Here is a 23,721-nt window from a genome sequence, read left to right on the forward strand (position 1 = left end):
ATGGGATGGAGGGGCCAGTTTGAAGGTTAGATTTAACTTCTGAGTTGTATCAAGCTTCTCAGGTTTATTCGAGAGCTTTTCTGGACAGTCTGTTGCAATAATAATCACCCTCACAGTGAAGAAAATTTCCTAATATTCAGTAAGAATTTATGATCATTGCCTTTCATCTTTGAATGTGTGTATCTGAACGTGGCCCAGTCTTCATTAAAACTTACCCCTGTGTTCACCTTTACAGCAGACTAGCTCCCCCCTCCCCCTGGCTTAGTTTTGCTGTGGGCAAACTAAGTGAAATCAAGAAGCCAGTTTACAGGCCAGTCTTTGTTTTCAGCAGCCTGCTATGTCCGGGGCACATGTAAACATCACCGCTTCAATGGCACAAAAGAACCAATCTTACTCTTCTATGGTGTTGCTGAAAACTATAAAATGGCCGCAGTGGTATATCCTGAAGTTGTCTGGTTTGGCTGGTGACAATGATAGACATTGTTATGAACTGCTGCAGAGTTCTTTTGAACGGTTGAAATTCCACGTGGTCCCTAGCATAGCTTCTGTTCCTTTGGGATAAAACATTGTTCTTACCAAATGTAAGCAGTTAGCTAAAAGCTTGTGTAACAGGGGATTTGTTTGATGTTTTAAGGACATTCAATATTACAGAAGATATTGAGGCTTGCCTTGAGTGCCATTACACTTTTTAAATTTACTGGCAGTACTGACCTCAGCAGAGGCTGGTTTTTGTCAGAAGATTCATGCTCTGATTTTCAAAGTAGTATCCAGATCCTAATTCAGATTATCTACTTAGTTTTGAGGTACCTAAATTTGCATATCAACCCAAATTCTGTGAAATGAATGGCAATTCATTATTTCTTGAATTACATTCAAGAATTATGTAAAGGCATAGCTGTCTTTATATTGCTGATTGTTCTCTGTGTGTAGAATAACTAGCCCATCAAAGAAATGTCCCCAAACATTTAAGTCCTCTGACTGGGATCCTAACAAGTCCCCACAGTGAGATGTGGGATGTCTGTGTTGGCCATGGCAGACCTCTCTGCCACAGGCTGCTGCAGTTCTGTTTGTGTGTCAGACTGGGCTTCAGAGCCAGTGGTAACTCAGGCTTGCTCTGATACTGGCATGTCAGTAGGAGAGTTCTAACTTCTTTCTTTTATACCCTTAGAGATTTGATAGGGTATTTAAGGGTGTGAGATCATTAAACTAAAACCAAATGAAAACTGGTCCAGCTAAGGATTAAGGAGTATTTTCATCACCTTCCTACTATACAGATGTTTTTAGTCCATACAGTGGAGTGAGTGACAGGACAGTTTGCATTTGAAGGCAAGTTTACCTGTGTGTTTAATGGGCCCTGAGGCATAGAGAAAAGAATTGTCCTTTGTTTTGCAATTGAGTAGGTAGAAATGAACAAGACAGGAGCGAAATCTGTATCTGTAGAAGCAGCTGTGTTTTAGCTTGACTTGTAAGTCAAAAAAGTTACAAAAGCTGACTTGCACCCTTACAATGTAGTACTTCTGAACAAAATGCGGAATTTATACACAAGCACTTTAAAATGGCAAAAGCCTCATTGTCTTCCAGATTTTACTAGTTCAGTATTATAATTAAATGTTTTGAAGTTTTTGTACTTAAAATTATAAGTATTACCCACAGGAAGACACTTGTCTGAGTATTCTAAGCAAAGCTATTTTAAAATTAGGCATTTGCTTCTGAAAGTTAGACTTGAAAAGGCTTTCAGTTGTCATTTCATGATTTTTAAGACTCCACATTTCATGTCCTCAGTGATTTTATCTTTTCTTTTTTTCCTTTAAAATCATGAACAAATACAGTCCTTTCATACACCTCAGCTAGCCTACAGCTTCATGTACTGCTGTTTTGCAAGTATTTTCTTAATATGTGGAAAGAAACGGAAGCCAGATGAGCAACCGTTAAGGAAAAAAAAGGAAGTCACACAGAAAATGTCAACTTTGGAAGTGAAGTTCCCACTTGTTATCACAATGTGTTTAGTCTACACCGCTGCTGGAATATTGAGAGAGGAAAATATTTTGGGCAGTGTACATTCTAAGCGTGAATGCTTTGGCACTTCTTTGCTGAGGATTTTATGATGCTCTCTTCCAGATGTCTTGTGGTGAGAAACAGGCTAGTTTGTTTGGGCTCTCCCCACACCCCAAGATCTGCATTTGTCCTGTTAGGAAGTGCACAGAGCCTGCTTCTGAATTTGCAGTCTGATCTGATCAAGAGACTGCTTCACACTTGCCTTAGTGAAAATATATTTCCCTTCTAGATTGCCTGATTTTGTGAGTATGATATACTGCAAAATACCCATAGGGTCATGTATCCTTGATACTTTGATTGTTATCTCTAGTTATTCCAGTTAGTAGTAATTGTGATTGCTAGTGGAATGGAGGATATCCTGATTTTGCTACTGTCTTACAGAGCTTACTGTACTTTAAAGGGGAGAGTATTTGCATACTGATCAAATTCCTAAAATCCCAAAGCCTCTGTATTCCAGACACCACCACCCACTTCTCCACCTACTCCTGTCCTCTAGTCCCTTTCTAGGAATTCCAGGAAAAACTATCTGCTGGACACTCTATTGACATCCGGAGTTCCTTGTCCAAGGAGTTGGGGGCTTTTAGGTCTGTTTGATTAGTGGCTGTTCCTTTGTTCGCTCTCCCAAAGTTGCCAACTTCCTCAGGAGGTGCTGGGATAACTGCCCTCCAATATATCATTTATATGGGTGGCTGAACATTGCTCTCTTTTCAGCATTTTGTTGCTATTTAGATGGCAGCTCTTGGATGACACCTACCATGGGAGTCAGTTGACAGACTTAAAGAATAGCAAGCAAAATCATCTAAGGTGTAGTGGTAGACTTGGCAATGCTGGTTGATGGTTGGACTTGATGGTCTTGAAGGTCTTTTCCAACCTAAATACGATTCTAAAATGGGCTTTTAATAATTTTGAGTCCTGTCTAAATTAGCATTTTGTCTATATTCTTAATGTAAAAATACAGTTTAGATGAATTTCTGTAGTACCTACGCCAAGTTAGTGCCACTAATTTTGATTTGCTAAGGATTTAGTTTTTGGACTGCTAGCACAAGTCAGTGGCATCATAAATGTGTATGAATTACAGTCCTAAAATTTTTTCCCCTTTTTGCATCAAATTTAAGATGCTCACTGCTTTTTTCTCTGCTTCATTCTCTCAAAAAAAAAATCATCAATTTTTGGTATTTTTTGTGTGTATACCCACAATGGTTAAATGGTTGACTCTTCCTTTCAAGGAGATGAAGGAAGGAAAGGGGAAAAAAGCACTACTGCTTTTATGTTATGTAAATGAGTTTGTGATGTCTTTTTGTTTGTGTGGAAAAAATAGGAATTTTGATGACTATGTACTGTGACTTAGGTATACCAGAGGTTAAAGTAGAGACAGGTAAATGGTCACAGTTCTAAGATGCAGATGCCTTGATGAAGTGACCATTATTGGTTAAAGAAAAGGAGGTAAGGAAAAAAAACAAGCTCTTTATTTCCATGGAAAAGATATTACTTACTTTGTATGACTAAAAATATTGTATTGTGTGGTAAACATGGTATGAATTAAAAACTTGTTTACAGAGATATTTTGCAGGTCTTAAGCTGCATTGCTCCTCTGGCATGCTGTGATCTGGAGAGCTGCTATGATTTCTTTTTCTCCTACCTAAATAGATTGAATTTGCTGGACTCTTTGCCCTAAGTCAAAGTTGTTAATATTTGGGAGTCATACTGGTTTTTGGGTTACTGCATGCATTTGAATATTTGTGACAGTTACAGCTTGTAGAATTTTCTGCCTGGATAGCCAGCTGTTCCTTTCCTGACATTTCAAACTGGAGGACTATACATGAAGGCAAATTACTCAGGGAAGATGTTCAAGTCTCTTGGAAAGATCCATTTACAGATTTTTGCAGCACTAAATAGTGCTTTATTAAAAAAAAAGTCAAATTAGGGAAATCCTCTCTTACAGTAATCCACTCAAAATACATTCTTTTCATATTCTGCTTTTACTTTTGGTGTTTTGTTTTGGTCTGGCTTGCTTTTATTATTATTATTTAACTTAGCATATTATGGTTCCTTTAATGAGAACAAAGGAAAATGGGTCGGTGCCAGCTTCAACCAAGATGCCAGAAATTCCTTTGCTCACAAGGTTTCCGGCCCAGTGATTGAACTCCCCATGCTAAAACTAAAGACAAGTTAGAAAAATGTGTAGCAAGATAGTGGGCTATCTCACCAAAAATAAATTTTAAAAAAACTCAAAACAATAAAAACCACTAAGCACAGCACAGCCTCTTTTTAGCTAGGAAAAAAAAAAGACTGAACTAGAATAAGACTTCCAGTCCAAAAATCTTCCTTGTCTTCTCTGATATATCCTAAAAGTATTTGTAAGAAATCTGGTTTTAGTGGAGTTTAGTGGAGTTTAGGTGTCTAAAGGCACCGTATAAAGAAGGGGTCCTGTTGTGGTAAAGTTCTTGTAGACATGAAAGAAGTTTTTTCTTAAATATTCTATCCTGGTCAGATGAAAAACTTGCTGTTTTTTTTAAAATTTGTAAAGCTCCAAGGCTTAAACAGGGTGAAGGAAGGCTTTAATGAATGAAATTACTATTCCTTTTGAAATTTGTAGTAACAGCAATGGTTGATGGAACGTCAGTTGGATCAGTCATGTAACTGGCATGGCAATTTGCATGCTGTAAATAACAATTAGAAAGCAACATTTGCTGTGTCTGTGGCTAGGATGGCATATTATACCATTTCTGTGAACATCTGTTTATTTGAAAGATGCGTGGAAGTGTTTGAGGCCAGGCTGGATAGGGCTTTGAGCAGTCTGCTCTGGTGGAAGGTGTCCCTGCCCACAGCAGAGGGGTTGGAGCCAGATGATCTTTAAAGGACCCTTCTGAGCAAAACCATATTTGGGATATGAACCAATATGAACATTCTGTGATTCTCTTTTCACTCTCATTCATATAATTGCATTAAACAGATAACTGTCTCCCATTTCATTGATATTTTGGCAGTTTATAAGATTTTAGGAACCTGTTAGGATAGGACTGTAGCCTTCAAAATCACAATGCTTCTGGGTTGATAATTAGCAGGTTAAAGAAATTCTAAGAATATTAATCTACACAAATTTTGTTGCATGTAATGTTACTGGAAAGTACTTATTTTATGTCCGAGGATATGGATATAAAGACTTGATCAGCATTTAGCTGTAGATAATCATGGGCAGGAGATGATCTTGGGGGTCAATTCTTTCAGTTCCTAGAGTAGTTAAGTCTCATGCAATGGCTTTTCATGTTTTTATCTTTTCCAAATAAGTTTGGAGTCTGTTGTCCAGTTCTGGTCAAGTGAGGCACAGAAGCAAGAAACTATAATACAATTATCCATATATTAAACTTCTGTAGCTTCCTAGAGAAGAGACCAAAATTGATTTCTCCACTAACAGAAGGGTTTCAGGACAAGACAAATAATTATCTGTTCTGCTTATGTCTTCTAACAGCTAATCATGTGTGTGTTTTGGGATTAGCTGCAGTATATGCTAGTTTTTGCCCAGACACTGAAAGAGGCGAAAACAATTTATGGGAAGAGCTCTGCATAGAGCTCAATATGCTGTTAGAACCTTGGCATCAAAGGAGAACTGGCTGTGCAGGAAGCTGGGATTAGTGTGGAAAGTAGAGGTGCAGTGATGTGTGACAGAGATTCGTAGGAAATGAGCTTTCAGTTCTGTTGTTCACCCAACAACTTTGTTAAAAGGCAGATTGAAAGCTTTCTCTTTCTGCAGTCTGGAAAGGGCATTTGGGGAATTGAAGAAGTGGAGGCTTAGTGGTAGATTATTTATAGGCTGAACAGTGAGAGAAAGTATTGCAGCAGATTGAGGAAAAATTAGGTGGAAAAACGAGTGTTTGCAAAATTTGGTGAATAAAGTTTTCCTTCTGACTCATTATCTTTTCCTGAGTACTTCATTAATGTATAGGATCAGAACTTGGCTTGGGCTTAAAGTCATGTGTCATTCTTAAACTGAAGTTTTCAGACCTTGTATTCTTTCTTTTGTTCCTGGCAAAATATGAATGAGGTCTGAGCTTAGTATGACTCCAAAGCAGTGTTGCAATACAAGTTTTGAATAATAATAGTAATAATAATCCCTAAAATGTGTTGATAAGTGCCTTTGTGTAAGGGATGCAAAAGCTTCTGTAACCTTTTCAGAAACCAAACAAGCTTTTCCTTTGTTGGATGCTTTTAGTAATGGTATTTTTCTCTGAAGAAACTATTTACGTTATACTTTTGATTACTATCATTAAAAACCATTGCCAGTTTGGTTTTTACAAATTTGCAGCATAAAATATCTCACTATTTACTAAGTGTGGAAAGGTAGGACCCCAAAAACACCCCTAGTTTTCCTTACGGTGAGTGTTTTGTCCTTGAAAATTGTTTGAACACTTGAAAGTTTTGCACTCCTGAAGGCAAGGTCATCACTCTTGCACAATGGCTTAGGTGAAATTGCTGTGAAGACTGAAAAAAAGTATCTTGGTACAGCTAGAATTAGCTATCATCTTCAATTTTCAGAAGTGTTGGGCCTCAGCATCTCTAATTAGAGAAATTAATTTAAAAGTGATCTGAACCATCCAATATCCAGGACTGAGACTGTTTTTAATAGAAAAAATATTGTTTCCCTTGAAATAAACCATATGGTAGTTTTAAGAGCACACAATGAAAAGTTAAGACTTTTAATTCTATTTCTTAATTTATAGGGTTCTCTCCTTGCTTTTTATTATTAGCTATGACACATAGTCCTTGCATACATGTCCCTACCCTGAGTTATGCTTTTAGCCTGATCTCAGGAAAGGCAGGCACTTTTCTGATCCCTTTTAGCTTGAAGAGTTATGCTTGGTGGGATTGTAATCCCAAGCAGCTGGACTGCTGGGGACTGGCTGGGGAGCTGGTGAGTAATCTGTAATCTGCCTCCAATTATCTTGCATCTCTTGCTGCACCCCGCTTCTGGGGTTGGGAGAGGGAGATCTGGAGAAATCAAACTGATGAGCTGCAGTAGGGTAGAGGGCACATAGGCTTCAGTTCACTTTGGCAAGAAAATCTGCCTTTTTTCCCTAATATTTGAGGAGTCAAACTTCAACAGCAGTAGAACGGACAGCTGGTGACAAGGCATTCATGCTATGAGAAACTTGTTAATATTTGAGGTTTCTGCAGAGGAGCTGTGTTAGGAGGAGATTAATTGACTTTTCCACTGTCATAGTATCAGCTATGAAGAACTTTCTGCGGAAAAAAATAAGTCTCATATTTATTGCCATGGGTGTATAGGCAGTATAAAAAGCTGAGTGGGTGAGGTCCAGTGTTGGGAGGATGAGGGTGCAGCCTTCAAAGTAGGACTTTGAGCCCAAACAAAATGCCAGCTCATGAAAGAGGGAGCTTTGCATATGGACTGGGATGAACTCAGATCCTTTTAAATCTGAGTAAAGAGCTACAGGTCAGACAGACTAGGTCTCCTTTTCGACAGCTGGAGGGTGTGGATGCCTCAGTTCCAGTGGACACTGGAGCATGTCTGTGTACATAATATTGAAGCCTAATTGCTTGATTCTTATTGATAGGTCATCAAAAAGAATGAGTTCTTACTAGAACCACAATACAGCTTAATATGAATTGAAAAACCTATTCCTCTCCTGTCTCAGTTGAGATACTAGTGCAGGGAATCCATGATTGTAAGCATCTCTCTTAACGTGCATGTATATGTCTGCTCATACTGGATACTGTCCTCAAAGGAGCACTGTGAGGCTTCATTAAAGATTTTAAAGTGCTTTATGATCCTCAGGTGGAAGGAGCTTAGAAATGAACTATTTGTAATCAGATAAGTTAGTAGCACATAACAAGGCTATAACCTATTAACATTGGCCATTAACAGCCTGTTGGCATCAGAATAATTAATGGTTAGGTTTTTGAAATGCAATTGCCCTCTGAAAAGGAAGGTGCAGGTTTTGGATATGCTGTGTGTACATTTATGCTCTACTCCACTGTTTTCTGAACTACTCTGATGCATAACAAACAAATAAAACTCAACAAGCTTCCCAAATCAAACAAAAACCTAAAACCTTTTTGTTAGCCATCTTAATCAATATGCCAACAAGAATAGGTAAAGAATTGATGCCTTTGAAATGGTAGTTTAGTGGAAAAAATTTTACTTAAAGATACAGTTATTCAAGATTTACCCATGCTAGCTTCTCTAAATATTTTTGGTTCACTAATAATTTGCTTACTTTCTGATTAAAAAAGCTTTGTCAATAGAACATTGGCAAGGTGAAATTTTATGGCAATTACTTCAACTTGGATACATAGCAACTCAAGTGAGTTCTTGCTTCTGAAAGTCACCACAGTATTATCATCTCCTTAAAGTAAAGGCTTCCAGGACTTCAGAATGGAGAGTTGGCAAACCCTAGTGAAGTTAAGAGGATTTATAGGTCTCAGTAAAACAATTTGGCTTTTGAGAAGAAATAAAATTGTCTGTAGCTTAATGCATACTGTCTTACTCAGTGTGAACATGCATAGAACATGTAGCTGCAGTACTTGATGTATTTTTTCAGGAGGGGATAGCTGTTTCATAGATGTGAATTTACATTTGCTTTTATGAAACTGTGTGAATGGGATGCCTAGCAGTTGGTTTGAATTTTGTCATTAGGAATTTAGAGTGACTGTGGTGTTCTCTTTGGGTTTTGCCACAAATAAGATGTTCCCTGAGTTTTCACCACATTTCCTAAATTGCTATGTTTGGATTAGAGCAGCCACAAAACACTCCAGTTTGCTACATCCAGCAGGGCAATTCTCTGCTCTGGTTTAGGCAGAGCAACCTGAGCAGTTATATCCAGCTGCTTCTGTTTCATTAAGTACCCCAGAATGCAACTGACATTAGGTACTGCCAGAGTTTGTTGAGCCTGCAGAGACAGATGGTCACAGTGCAGCCTGTAGTCCTGTTGAAGGAATCCTGTCAGTGGCAGAATCCCCGTCTGAGTTTCTGTATTTCTTATTATGAGGGTTGGAGCAAAACACGTCAGAACCAGAGCCACAGTAGCTTTCCATGGCCTCCTGCAGAGGCCAGTGACTTATGTTCAATAATAATACATACTAATAATTTTTGTTCTCATTCATAAGATGTGCAGCTTCTGCCCCCCCCTCAAATTAATTCCTTTGGAGTGCCCTCACATGGATCTACAAGTTAGTTTCATTCCATGGTATTGTCATGAATGGGTGATTTAGATGCTTAAAGAATTCCTGTCAAAGGTATTGGCAAAAGCACCATGTCTGTGACAGAGTTCAAGATGTGTTTGGATAAAGCTGTCAGGCACATGGTGTGATTCTTAGGGTGGCTTGTGCAGGGTCAGGAATTGGATTTTTTTCCCTCCAGCTCAGAATATTGCTTCCTACCTGGATGAAGCATAGCAAAGAAAATCAGATCACAATCAATTTGAAGAAATTCCTGCAGGGACTGGGAACACAAACAAAAAAAAGTAAGAGTGCAAAGGGTAAGGGAGACCCATTAAATCACGAGGTTCAGGGTGGACCCGCTTGCCTGACTTAGCCTCACACTTATCAGTAGTTTTATGTCTAAAGGATTTAGCAGCACTTAATCTTTGGCTATATAGAACAGAACGATTAAGTAGAAGGTAGTGTAAGCACAGCAGCAGTGTAACTGTAGGTCTGAGATGGCAGCATTCATACTTTACTTGCTGTAGCGTATTTAAAGCAATTTGCACACACCCAGACACAAAGTCTGTACCAAGGTGTACATGTTACAGGTTCTCCTGGTGTTCAGGTGTGTTTTGGCTTTTTTACGTTCTACATCGTTGCGGTGCATAACTACAGAATTAAAAACTTGTATATTTTAAGGGTTTGATGCTGAGGGTGCTCCTAAGAGCTTCCCGAGCGAGCTGTCAGCTCCCTCCCCAGGCATGGTTCCATTACAAAGTCAGCTCCAGCATCTCCTACCTGTGTTGGGCTGACTCAGGAGCAGGTCTCCTCACAGTAGGATCGTACCAATGTCACCATATCCTTTTGCTGAGCGGTATTCTTTACTGTTTCTGCACATTCAGGGTAACATCTGGAAACATCCCGCAGATATTTTTTTTATGTTACAAGATGCTGGGCTTCTCTGTTTCAGCCGCTGTTAGAGCAGTTATCTATGGAAATTTTTGGGAAGAGGCTGTGGAGTGTCTGCCTAATGGCTGAGTTGCAGCCTGAGACTTCAAGCCGGCAGAGACCGAGTTTGCTCTGCTGTCCTGCGGGTGTTCCTGTGTCTGGACCTTGATCTTGGGTTTATTCGTGCGTGTGGTGTGGGCAGTCCGCTTACAGCCTGGATTAACTTTGGTCTGAGCATGAACCTCCGGTCCTTGTGTCAGGAGGGCGTTGTGCTTAAAATGGGGGTTCCTGCAGGCGAGCGCTGGGGTCGGTGTTCCCGGTGCACCGCAGAGCAGCGCGTGTGGCTGGAGGGACTTAACATTCACCATCCGCCGCTTGTCGGCTCCGCAGCCCTAATGTGGAATTAGCATAATTCCTGGGTTTTTTTAGCCGGCTGCTGTTTTTTTAGCCGGTTTTAAAGAGCGCAGCTCCATCTGGGCCGCCCTCCGTACTCTCGGGGCTCCTCACTATACCCCCCTGGTGCGGGGCTCGGCGGGGGAGGCCGGCCCGGTGCGGGCAGGGCGCTGTCCCTTTAAGGCGGAGGGCGGGGCGGGCCCGGGCGGTGAGTGACAGCGCGCGCGGCGTCACGTGAGCCGCCCGTATTTGAAGGTCACAAAAAAGCTGCTTCCTTTAGAGAGAGCAAGAGGGAGCGAGAGGGAGGGAGCGAGAGGAGAGAGCGAGGGAGCGCAGCCAAAATGGCCGACGGAGCGTCTGCTGGGTTCTGAACGTTTGAAATTAAAAAAAAAAAAAAAAAGAGAGAGAGAAAGAAAATTAACAAAAAAAGGAAAAAAAAAACCTAAACAAAAAAAGCAAAAACGCAAAACCATTTTTGGATTTTTTTTTTCATTTCCATTTCTACCTTGTATGCCTCAACTCGCTGGATTTAAGCACTGCTGCACTTTATGAGGTTAGTGGTACGTTTATGTTTTATTGTTTTTACCTATCAGTTGATTTCTTTAAGAGCCTGAGCTGACCGTTTCCATCCGTGGCTTGGCAGAGGTGTCTTTTCTAGCACAAAGACTTGCTTCAGATCTTGTCTGCTTGTACGTGTACGGCACTTTTAGTGGATTTTTTGGGTTTTTTAGAAGGAGCTCTCCGTACAAGTGCGGTGTGGATTTGGAAGATATTTGTAATTTAAAACACCTAGGCAAATTACAGAAGATCGTTTGTATTTTTCGAGCTGGCGAAGTACAAGATAGTGCTGAAAATCTTGTTTTATTTAAATAGAGGCTTTTTAAAGAGACATTTCTTCCCCACAGCACCCGGAGCTCTTAAATCTGCTGCAAAAATTTGCATGTATAAAACCGAGCTCGCATTCTTTCTGCTGCTGGGTCGGAGCGGGGCCGGCCGGGGCCGTGCCTTCCGCGGGCGCAGGGACGGAGGCTCCCGGCGGGGCCGGGGCTCGGCCGGGCCCGGCACTGCCGCCGCGGGGCTCCGCGCGGGCTCGGCCGGGCTGGCGGCCCGTCCGCCGTGCGCCAGGTACTCAGGAATGTGCGGGATGCTGCCACTGCCGGGCTTCTGTGTTCTACGGGAAGCAAGCGTTCATCTCCACCTTAGCGCAGCCCTTTGCCTACACTTACTTTCTCGCTTCCCCCCCCCCCAGCCTTCTGTGTTGCTAAAAATTTAAATCCGAGTTATTTTTGCAACTCCCTCCAGAACCAAGCAGAAAATTAAAGGGAAATAGCTGGAGCTTGCTTTTTGAGAACAGGCCCCTCCTCCTGCATTGTAAGAGTGTGATGTAATGCTCCTTTCTGTGGGGTTAAATGAAAAAATTTCTGTGGTGGTGTACATTATATTTCACCCCTTCCTCACAGGCATTGCATTGTGATATTTTTTTGTAGCTGAACATGTAAGCAGCAGATAATTCTGCAAATAATCGTGTGAATGTACTCCACATTGCAGCGTATTAGTGTAATGATTGTGGTTAGCAGATCAACTTTGTAAACCAACAAGATGGCTCGTATTTTATATTTCTTTGTGGCCTTACATGCATACAGTTAAACACAAATGGAGGAGACAGGTTTCAATAAGCTTATTGAAAATGTATCTGGTTGTTGTCATTATAGACTTGTATATCTTGGGACTTTTGTTTTCTGCACTGGCTAGCAAATATTCAAAATTATTCTGCAGTGTGTTGTTTCTCATGGAAATTAGGAGATGGTATCTTTGGAGTTTTCTTTTTTTAATTTTAAATTAGAGGAAGCTAATAAAAGAGAACTCTGCTCAAATTTTACGTAGTGTTTCTTGCTGGTAATTTCGGTCATTAAGCACTTAATAGTTAATACATGTGTTACTTCAGTTAATACATGAAGTAACACATGCCCTTTGCTTAGGGTTAATGAACTTACTAGATTCCACCCTTATGTTACTGGCAGGTATCTGAGGAAATGCTCTAAAAACGTTCAGTGTCTTTGACATGATGTACCCTGATGGCTTTTGTTATTCAAGACCTTCTTGGGCTCTGTGGAGATCTGGATGTAGCTAAAATATGTTGAATCTACCTGTTGATGGACAAACAATAATTAGACATTAGAACCGTGTTCAAATGCAGTCTAAAGTAGAAGTATTCTCAGATTTGGTGCTTACTGGAAAGAAATATCAATTACTGCAATTTATTTGATAATTGCTGTAGAATGGGATGGCTGAACTGAGGAAGTAAAGAAAACCCAAGTTGTGTCCTGAGGTGGCAGTATTGTAGGATGTAGTCTTCTCAGAATCTGCACTTCAGAACAGTACTTGCCTTTTCTGTGTATTTTTTGCCTTCATGCCTTACTGCCTACATTGCATGCTTGCAGAATGTGTAGGTATTTGCACATATAGCTTGATGGTTAAGGTGGTGGAATACAGGGTGGTTCCCAATAACTGCTACTGCTTCTAGCTACAGAAGCTGTTGTGGGTCCGACAAAAGGCAGCTATCGAGAATAATAGAAATCATTCCAATAAGGAGTCTGTCAAACATTTGAGCAGCTTTGTGAGACTGTAATTGTGAATAGGAAAGATCAATTAAAATAATTCCTGTTACAAATATGCTTTTGACCCATCAGATCTCACTGTGGGCTGTGTTGAGTGCTGTGCAGTCTGTGCAACTGTAGGATTTTAAGTGTGAATCTGGGCAATTCAAAACGCTGTTTGTATTCGGTGCATTCCTGCAGTACAGCGGGAACAAAACACTTAAATTTGAGAGACCTGGCTTGAGTTGCAATTTCTAGATCAGTTTGAAGCTTACAGAGGCATGGGGGCGGGGGAAGTTTTTTTGCTTCGTTCAGTTTGCAGTGACGATGCTGAGTTCAGAAGCTTTATTAAATTTTTCTGTTTGCATTTGCACGTCAATTGTTGTTGGTATCTACAGGAATCACTCCCTTTCCAAAGCAGACTGTTTTAGTAGGTTGAAAGCTGCAGTGAAGTCTGTAGTCAGCAGAACCCCTGGAGATTTTTGCACTACATCTAAGAGATTCTTGAGAAATAATTGACAAGAAAAGCCTTATTACCATTGAGTTTCAATATACAGGAGTCTGCAGTTCTAATGGGAAAAAATTCAGGGAAAACAAGTGACTGAAAGATCAGTATGCTTAGTTTCAGTTGCTTTTCTTTTAGCCTCTCTCTCTCCTGCTGAGAAGGAAGAAAAAGAAACTTTGTTAGATCATGCAGTCATTGCCAGCTGATTTCAGCTGAACTTAACCTTTTTAAGATTTTTGTTTCTTACTTATTAATAGGTGGCTTAGTAGAGGAGAAAGTGTCAAATATATGAGGAAAAAAATCCATAGAAATACAGTATTTCTGGAAGAGAATTTTTGTCCACACGTTTCTTAGTACCCCTTTAGAAACTTGTCTTGCATCTTGAAACAGAGTTCTTTAATTCTGGTCATTATGGATCTACATTCCTTTTGGACCAGGGTGGAAGGTGAGAAGTTTAACTTGCAGTTTGTTTTGAACAATATTTCTTGGAAGCTGCACCCTTGGTACTCTCTTCAGCTGGTGGTAGTAGTTCATCACTGAAAAGTTTCAGTGGTTTTTTGCTTTAATTGACAAGGAAACCGTCTATTGCCTTCCTAAGAGCTGTTTCACTTTGTTAAGTATTGGTTTCCTCTTTAAACAGCTCGAGATTTGAGGCAAGAAAATAAGATACATAGGATGTTTAGCTCCAAGGACCTGTATTTCATGTCCTGTCAAGGGAAGCAGATGTGAGTATCAGGGTTCGAGTTTTGTTACCTTAGATTTCAAGTAGCTAAACTTTAAATATTGGGCTAACATTATTGCTCCAGAATTAATGATGTAAAATTCAGGTCAGATTAATACAAAGATGTATTTCTTCTGAAATCTTTAGTTGCTAATGTAATGCTAGCATGAGCAGTCTTACATGGTATGATTTCCTGTGCCATTTTTCAAATATTGGACAAACAAGTTGCTTGAAGTTGGGTGCCAAGGTAACAGGTTTTGGCCATTCCAGCATTGAAGGCAAATATGGAGCTATCATGGAGGTAAATACTATGTATTGAGAATATTTCTGTTTTGTTGTTGTGATGGTGCCATAATTGCTCTTTAGAAGACAGGAGGAATGGTGCCTTTTTCTATTGGTGGTGCTTTTCTGTATTGGTGGTGAATTCCAACTCCAGAGCTGTACATTCAGCACTTGTCACTGCTTAAGTTCTCCTTTTCACATAGACTTCCTACTGAAGAACACAACAGGAGGGTTTGTGTTTTGTTTTTGTTTGGTTGGGCTTTTGTTTTGTTTTGGTGGGTTTGGGGTTTTTTTCTTGCTGAGACAGAACGTATATTCTGGGAGCAGCATGAATATATGGAAACCCTGTTTTTTGGGGGTTTTTTTTGTGCCATCAACAGACTTCTGAAGGGAATTCCTAATATTAATGGATATTGTAATTTTAAAGGCTGTTTTCCTGTCTGTGTACAGTATGCTGTCATTATAGTTTAGGGATGAAATGCTCTGCTGTTACTACAATTGTATATTTTCTAATAATTTCTTGGAAGTTGTATCTGAAGAACTGGTTCATGTGATATTTGGGTGTTATAGCCTGAGTAAATTTAAGGACTTCTCATTCAAAATATTGTACTTTAAAGACTACTTTTAATTAGCCTGCTTAGTCACGTGGGAAAACATAACACAAGATACAACCCTTGGAGTTTTTTCAGATACCTAAGAGAAGATAGATTAATAAAACACAAGATGTACTTTAAAGGCAGAACAAACCCAAACAGGTTAAACATCATGGAAAAATGTGTGCTAATACATCTGGAGATAGTGAGGGCAGTTCTTTTAAAAAACCATAGTTAGTAAGAGTGAAAGTTGACTACTTCTCCTTACAGTGCTACCATTTGTGTCTGAACTCAATCAAATGGATGTTTGTATATTTTAGGCAGAGAAAATAATCTAAAAATACCTTGACACTGATAGGTGGAAAAATGCTTAAAAGCATAAAACATATTTATATTAATAAAGACATGTGTTAAATTGAGACTTTTAGAAATGAAATGTGACACTGGAATTTACTACAGCAGAACTGAAACAAGGCATCAAGATACAATTGTGTTTGATTTCATGCCATCAGGGGAGTTCTTCTGTTAGGATGGGATGTGTGGGGCCACATTTTAGCAGTGGGGGAGATCAACAGATTTTGAGGTAGCTTCAATAAGAGCAGCAAGAAATAATACAGGGAGGTAGTCCAGCGAAAAAACGCCTCAGCTTTTTAATGCTTATTTTTATAGATACATTCTCTGCAAACAAAGAAGTAGTTGTCTAATTTGTGTCAGAAGAGCATCATTTTGATGTAGAGCTCCATTGTAGTTCGGTGTGCTTTGAACAGCATAGTTGCTTCAGCAACTAAAAAGCAGAAAGACATGAATTTTTTAAATCAAGGTGACCATTCTTTTTTAGTTCCTTAAAACTACATTAAACCGCACTGTGCATGTTAAAATTATAAGGGAAGCATGCTCAACTTTCCCAGTGTGCTTACAGATGGAGAGTTAAGGCTCTCCTGAAATGCAGGTCTGAGTATAGCAGCTGAATTGATTTGAACGAAAGCAGAATATTGCCTTAATTTCTGAATCGGAGAAGAAGTACTTCTTTAAAAAATAAAACAGCAGGAAAATTACTTCTGGTATTCTCAGTGGGGTTCTTTTCCCCTTATTAAGCACAGCATTTGCTGAATAACATAGTAATAAATCTGCTGTCCACTTGTAATCTCAGTGGCTGTTGGGCACAGCCTGTGTACATAGGAAAATGGCAAAACTTAAGCTGCAGTGAAACTGCTGGAATTGGGGTTTTTAAAAAAGCTTTTGTAGATTCTGAGTTTTTTGAGCTAGTTGACCTATATGAAAATAAAAAAGGTTAAATGTATAATCTGTTAATGCCATTTAACCATTAATTAGAGTAGAGCTTAATTGTCCCATTTTACATGTGCTCTGTGGCAAATGTGTTGTGTTGTCATTCTGGTTCATTGTATGTTTGTGAACTTGGTCGAGCCTGAGCTATCCAGTTTTCCAGGACACAGTGTCCTGGGTCACTTAAACCTTCCTTAAAATAAGTCTTCAGTGTTTTCTTCCACTTTTCCTCCCCTGGTTTGAATTTTAGTATTGTTAGTAGAAGACATTGCAACTTAATATTAGGGTGCTAATGTAGCGTTCACGCTCTTGTTGCAGCTTCTGTATTAGTATTTATATTTTTAATTGTATATAATTTTGCTTAAGCAATCATGCCAGATTCAGGGTCTGATTTAAAACATATTACTCTAATTCTGTATTGGTACTCTAGATATACTTGACTACAAAACAGCTTTCTTTGGCAAGAGGTTGGCTACCCCTGGAACTTCATCAACTAAAGTGAAACTGAAATATTCTGATACATCACTTAGCCCGCGAAATATACAGCATGTTTGTGCTCAGCCTTTTGCTGAGCAGTTCATAGGGAGGATGATTTGATCACAACATACAAGTGAATTTTGGTATTATAATGCTTGGAAATCCTAATCAGGTAGCTCTTGCTGGATTTTTTTCAGGCTGTTCTGCTTCTTACTTGGAGAGAATTTGAGGACAATAAAAGTGAAAATGACTACCTTCTATATGCAGGGGAAGAGAGGTCAGAGGGTACCAAAACTTAGCATGTGTTTTTTTCCTAGCTTATTCCTATGTACACTGAACACCAGTTGTCCTGTGAAGTAGAAAATAGTAGATTGTTTCATTCCCATCTGAATTTTTAAAAATTACTTCTTCTATATCCTAGTTAAGACTATATAAATAAACCTTTCCTATTTTGTTAGATTTTACTTGGGTATTATTAGTGTTATTACTTCACTGTTTTTGTCAAGGGGTCTTCTATGATAAATATTAGAAAAATACAAAATAATGCACATAAAAATGGTTAAAAATATGGCACATGGAAATAGAGGATGTCCTGTTGAGGTTTTATATATATATGTCATTTTATATCTAGTCTGTTTTTCTTTGTGGGTGTCATTACAAGTTCATGTGCACTGGTGGGAATCTAAATGTGGGCTACGTTCAAATTGCCTCTAAAATGCTTGGTTAACCTGAAGTAAAACCCCAAAAGCTTTTTTCAGCCTAGTATAAAAGAGGTTCCAGCTGGTGCTACAGAAGTCAGTTGTACAATATTAATGGGAATTTAAAATTAAATAGCCTTGTGTTACAGAGTCCAGATTTCTGTTCTTTTGCAGGTAATGTTCACATTATCTGCTTGATATATATCAACCAGACCAAGCAATGTTGAGAGAGAGGAAGATAGATATGGCAGAATCCTAAGCCTTACATGCAGATAATTTTTTAGCTGCTGGAACCAGTTTAGTCTTCTTGTGCAAAAGCTATCTGAATTTGCATTTAACCACCTCATCTTACATGGCAGCTGTTCTGGAATGGTGACTTCTTGTTAAGTCCTTGAGTGACTGTTTTTATCACAAAATAACACATTATTCTGCATCCAATTAACTCTGCTATGTTATGTATTAGGAGATAGTTTTGCTCTACATTTGCCGGTTACTATAAATAAAATAGATATCCTGACATACAAAACTGTAGGAAGTGTGGTTTTACCAGATTTTAGGTATAACAAGATGAAAAAGGCAAAAGCAGACAAAAGCTCAACGTTGAGAGTCTAAAATTTACTTTTGCAGCTTATGTACCCTAAAGCCTCGGATGCAGAGTTCTTTAAGCTAGCTTACTCTAGTTGGGCCATTGAAAACCAAACAGGTTAATTTTTGGAAATTCAGCCTGTCTTGATAAAGTTTTGGGGACAAGATTGTTTCTCAGATGTGGATTTAAAGGTGTCTGTTTTAAAGATGATGAGCTATATTTGCGTGTTTCACACTCAGAAAAGGCTGTAACGTTTTGCTTCAGTCCAGGTGATGTGAAGTGAAACTCTCCTACCATGGACTTGCCAAGTATAGGGTCAGCTTAAATTTATGTAACTTCTCTTGATCTTTTTCTTGAAAAAACTTACCTTTTAAATGATGCTTCAGCTAGTGTTAGATAAATTGGTTAAGCTTAAATGCTTCTTCTCCTTTGCATTCTTAGGCTATTCTTCTATTGTTTAGGTAATATTCTAAATATTAGTTGCTGTGATCATTTTAGCTTGAGCATTGCTTACTCTATTTGTTTCATACTAAGCTGTTAAAAACAGGCTTCATCACTGGATCAATGTATTAAAAAGATCAAGGTTGCAGATAGCTCTATAGCATGTAACTCAATTTCATTTTTTCATCTTGTTTGTTAAGAAACTTTGAAATAATTGTCTATTTTCCCGCTTACTGCATATTTTTCTATTTGCGTGTGTCTGATACGGGTGTGTGTATGTGTCTATGTAATAAGAGCATGTTGGCAGTTACTACAGTTAAAAACCACCAGGTATCAACTGACAGGCAGAGACTTCTTGGCAGGGCATTTGTGTTCAGTACACAATAAAAATGGCTCTCAAAGTCAGTTCGAGTTTTGTGTTTGGGAAAAGCCTGCACAAACGAAGCAAGTGCCTTTCTGTAAGGTAAGTGTACAGACGTTAGAGGAGCCGCAGAGAAATCCAGAGGCCACACAGAAAGTCAGAGGCAGAGCCAGACTTGAACTCAGAAGTTCCTGGCTTGTGGCCTGGGGCTGAAGCCAGTCATACACAGCTGTATTGAATTGTGAATAGAATGATGCTTTTTTTTTTCCTTCGTGGATTTAAGGGAACAAAGCTGATTTAACCGAAATCATAATGTGGGTAAAGAGATGGAATTGTGTAATTCGCCTTTCTCAAAATTCAAGAGCTGAAACTTTGGTGTTAAAAGTTGGTTCAGCACTTGTGGGTTTCCACTTGCCAAGGAGCATGATTAACATAGCTGGGTCACAAATTGTGACAAGCCCTAGTGCAGTGCCTTGAGGTCAGACTAAGGGGTTTTTCTGAGTGTAGAGGAATTCAGGCTTAAAAGCTACTACTCTGCATGCTACCTTGAGAAATACTAATGACATAAAGAAAATACCCTGAAATTTGATTTTCTTTGATGTTTTAAAATAGAAGTGAAAACCTAGTTCAGAGACGGTCTGCCTGAAGTTGACTGTTTATTAAACTGAAATTCACATTCTGTATTTAACACTGTGGAGTTTTTAATGAGGCTTTAAACATTGTTATCTTTCAGTGCAGTATGAAAGAAGTGAGAACCTGCTGAAGGTTTGCCGCCTGGTATTTTCTTCCTTCCTGAAGTAAAAGCTTGGAGTAGCTTCTATTGAATGTATGGGCAGCTCTGGTTATTTCAGGAGCTCCCTTTAGGAAGAAGGCTTTGATCTAAAATATTATTATAGAATGAACATCACCATTATGAATTCTTTTTCTTTGCTATTAAAAGTCTTGACAGCGATTTTAAAGTCCATTTCACAGTAAAAGGGACTTCTTTTCCAGGCAAAATGTCATTAATGGCAAGCTCTCGTAGCAAAGTAGAATTTTTCTTTTTTCTTTTTATGTGGGGTACTTTTATTAATCTGTGTGCTGTGTTTTGCTAACTGAGGATTTATGCATATCTATAGTAAGGTTATTTTCCTAAATTAGGAATGTGGAACTCAGCCAGAGAATACAAGCAATAAAAAAAAAAAAAAACCCAGAACCAAACAAAACACGGGGGTGTTTTTTGTTTGCTTACCCGGAAGTAAGTTTAATTTTGTTTGTTGAAAGTAACAAAAACACTAAATAGTTTTAAAAAGAAGTCCAAGTCAAAAGCTTAGCAGTAAAAGTCCATCAAAACAGTCTATCAAAAGCTTAACAGGGAAATACCTCACTCCTGAGGAGTTGAAGCACTGATGTCTCCGGGTGTATGCAATGTGACTATGCCTCATTCTTTGGAAAGAATTAACTCTGAGTGGTGTGCAATTTGAGGATGCATCTAAAAATTTCATTGATAATTAATGAAAATCAGAATAATTAATTTGAGTATTACAGTGGTCTGCTTTTTTCTCACCCTCTTTTTTATGCACTGTCGTGGTTTAAACCCAATGAGCAGCCAAGTGCCACACAACCACTTGCTCCAAAACAAGCCCTGTGGAAAATCCTTTGAGTTTCCCTTTTGGTTTCAGCTGTTTCAATATTTACAAGTCCCACTTGCCTTCGGCTGTGGCTTCAGAAGACATTTAAACTGGGTTTGTCAGGTTTGTTGCATAAGCCTGGACCACTTCAGAGGTAGATTTTGTTGTGGCAGGTCTTGCTTTATTCACCTATTACAGCTGGTAATATACTGTAAGTTAACTGCATAGTTCTTCCCAGCCGGTCTTCCAGAAATACTGTAGCCATCTAGTGATGAGTTGCTGAGTTCGGGGTTGCTACCCAGTCATCACCAGTAACAGTGTTATGGGCTAGATTCTGCAGTGGTGAGTGGGACACCCAGATGAGCTTGTTTCATTATGAGTTGTGTTGCCCCTTAATTTAAGTAGCATAGCTTCAGTGGCTGAATAAAGTTTACCCCACTCTCTCGTTAAAAGATGTTAGTTAAGTGTAAGCATATAAAGGGCTGGTTTAACTAAAAATGTTTCCAGTGAAGCCAAATGTATTTTTTTCTCTTTTATACTCTTTAGAAAGGGCATAAGAAAAAGTTGGGTGACTCTTACTTGGTGCACTTCCCCATTTAGGTCAGTCAAGTGTAGGTCACATTTACTGATAACCATAAGTCCAGTTGGCACCTCCAGCTTAGCAGATAGATTTGATTAAAGCTGAAGGTCTGGTCTTTCACCTAAAATTTGGAATTTTAAATGCTTACATAAGTGACTGAATTCTGTATTACTTCTACTATAAGGTCATGCTAATTTTCTGCTAGGTAGCATTAACCATTTATCCAAAACAGTGGTTTCACAGAAAGACACATGCTTTGCACTAGTGGTACGCATGGAAGCATCAATAGGCTGACAAATTAGATTTGAGGTTCTAGTGTTTAAAGGGCTTTTCTTTCAGCAGGAAGTAGTCTCCCACATCAGCTTACGTATTTTGACCTTCAACTTTATATAGCAGCAAAGAATTGACCTATCTTTATGCAGAGTTACCTTTCTTAAAGAGGATCGAGAGAGGGTTTAAGTGACTAGATTAGAAGTGCAGTGTTTTGTGGAACAGTGAATATCTGACATCTGTGTCATGATCATATACTGCTTTTGTCTAGTGCCTAAAAAAAGGAAACTGCTGTGTTGCACACTTGTGACATTTAGATAGGAAGGGGTAGTTGTTAATTAAAGATAGGAGTCTTCAGATCTTCTGTCAGCAGAGTCAGAATTATATTCATTACTGGAAAGATGCCGAACTTAGGTGGATCTGTGTGCTGAATGCTTTTCTGGTTTAGCTGTTTCTGTTAGGACTGATGCTGAAAAAGGGTGTACACTTCTAACCACTCAGAAGTAAAGAATTTCTGTTACTCTTTGAAGATTATAGTCTGTGAGTTTTATGCATTTATTTCTTTGACATCACTGAACATGAGAAATGTCTGGTTTTGATTAAAAATAATCTTGTCTAGTGCAACAAGGCAAAAAGTAACCTAAAAGTAGCAAACACTACTTGGATGGAGAGTTTAACAAGACAAATCAGCTTAATCTTGGTACTTCAAAAATATGCTAAATACTAGAATTTCATTTATATTACTATAATTTTTACCTCACTTTTTCTCTTGTAACTTAACATTTTTATTTTCTGTGTACCGTTATGGTCATGTTCTTCTGTAATCTCTGAGGTGTCAGTTCAGTAGTTTCCTCATTCTGGATTCTTTTCTGGATTACATCTTACTTTAGAATTTCCCTCTTCTGTAACAGACAAAGAGAGTGGCCATGCCTGGATGATTATCCATAGCCATGTTGTACGTGGTCTGCAAGTTCCTGTCATCTTAGAATTTTTGTATGTTGAAACAATTTTTTGACGAGAATTTCCATCTTGTGAAGGAATGCAACCTTTCTGGAATAGAGATATTCTAGAGCTGGCTTGGTTTACAAGAGAAATTTCTTCTTTAATAGTAATGTGTAGTTAGTTATAAAATGTTTCCATCTTTTTGAGTGTGAATGGACACTGATTTTTGTAAGCAAGATGTGTATTCAGTCCTCATTGATTATTTAATATTTTGAAAAATTTTGTAAGTTATCTTAAACTACTGTATTCAAAAGCAGGAGATACTTACATGGGCTTGAAGTTAGAAATGGATCTGGTACTCTATCTGTGAATGGCTTAAGCAGCAAGTAAAATTCATCACTTAAGCTGTAAATTATAATTCCTGGAAAGAGACAAGGAATGAGAACCCTCAATCAAGATTTCAGAAATCTTGTCTACTGCACTCAATGCAAATAGGAAAAGCTCTCAGATGACTGACTGCTGAGATTGGGCAGGCACCAATTCCATAAAAATTGCAGCCATAGTTAAAAGAAACTCTTTCCTGGTGGGAGACTACCCTTAGTTTAGACAAATGCCTGAGGATACAGTGAACACTTTTCACTTAAACTTCCTAATGTCATTGCTTAAGAAATAAGGAAATGATTGTTTATTTAGCAATTAATAAGAGTTGCATGTCTAGACTAGGTGGTTTAATCTGTGCTTTATTTCTAGAAGGCATGAAATAAAGTTAACTTTTTAAACAAAAAAAAATGCAGCTAGAGATTGGTGCACAGTATCAGGACTATAAAAATAGATGAATCAAAAATAGCCTACCAGATTAGTGACTGTGAGAGGTGGCAATCATCTCTGCTTATTAATGGACTATTTTCTAGAACTTATTTTGCTTCTGCCTCATAACTGTTGTGGCTACTTAATTTAAAATAAACTGTTAAACAGGTAGGATTATGTGGCCTGCAGAATGCTGTTCTCCTCCCTCTTACAGTCTTTTTGAAGTGAAGAAGAGACATTTCTACAGTTCTCTAAGGTACCCTGTATAGGTGTCTCAGGCTGTCTGCACAGGTAATGGGGAAGGTGGGCACTACAGTGTTAAGCACAGGCCTGTGTTTTCCTATCTCAGTCAGGAAGATGTGTGATTTAGGGTGGCAGAACTTTAATGTAATGCACTGCCTGCTACTTGTGAT

At 38.8% G+C, this 23,721-nt stretch overlaps 1 protein-coding gene across 2 annotated transcripts in view; it reads left to right on the top strand.

The window, feature by feature from the left end:
• TNRC6B (trinucleotide repeat containing adaptor 6B) overlaps nt 1-23,721 on the top strand; it is a 119,469-nt gene that overhangs the window by 39,786 nt on the left and 55,962 nt on the right. Inside the window, exon 1 of one of the 2 annotated variants that reach the window (XM_066550236.1) lies at nt 10,855-11,107. The exons of the other annotated variant lie outside the window; for it this stretch is intronic. Within the exon in view, the coding sequence (XP_066406333.1) occupies nt 11,103-11,107 (5 nt within the window). The 5' untranslated portion in view covers nt 10,855-11,102. Of the gene's footprint in view, nt 1-10,854; nt 11,108-23,721 lie in introns of those variants that run through there. 2 annotated transcript variants of the gene reach the window in all.

This window comes from Molothrus aeneus, chromosome 5, assembly GCF_037042795.1.
Source record: "Molothrus aeneus isolate 106 chromosome 5, BPBGC_Maene_1.0, whole genome shotgun sequence".
NCBI classification, from domain to species: domain Eukaryota; kingdom Metazoa; phylum Chordata; class Aves; order Passeriformes; family Icteridae; genus Molothrus; species Molothrus aeneus.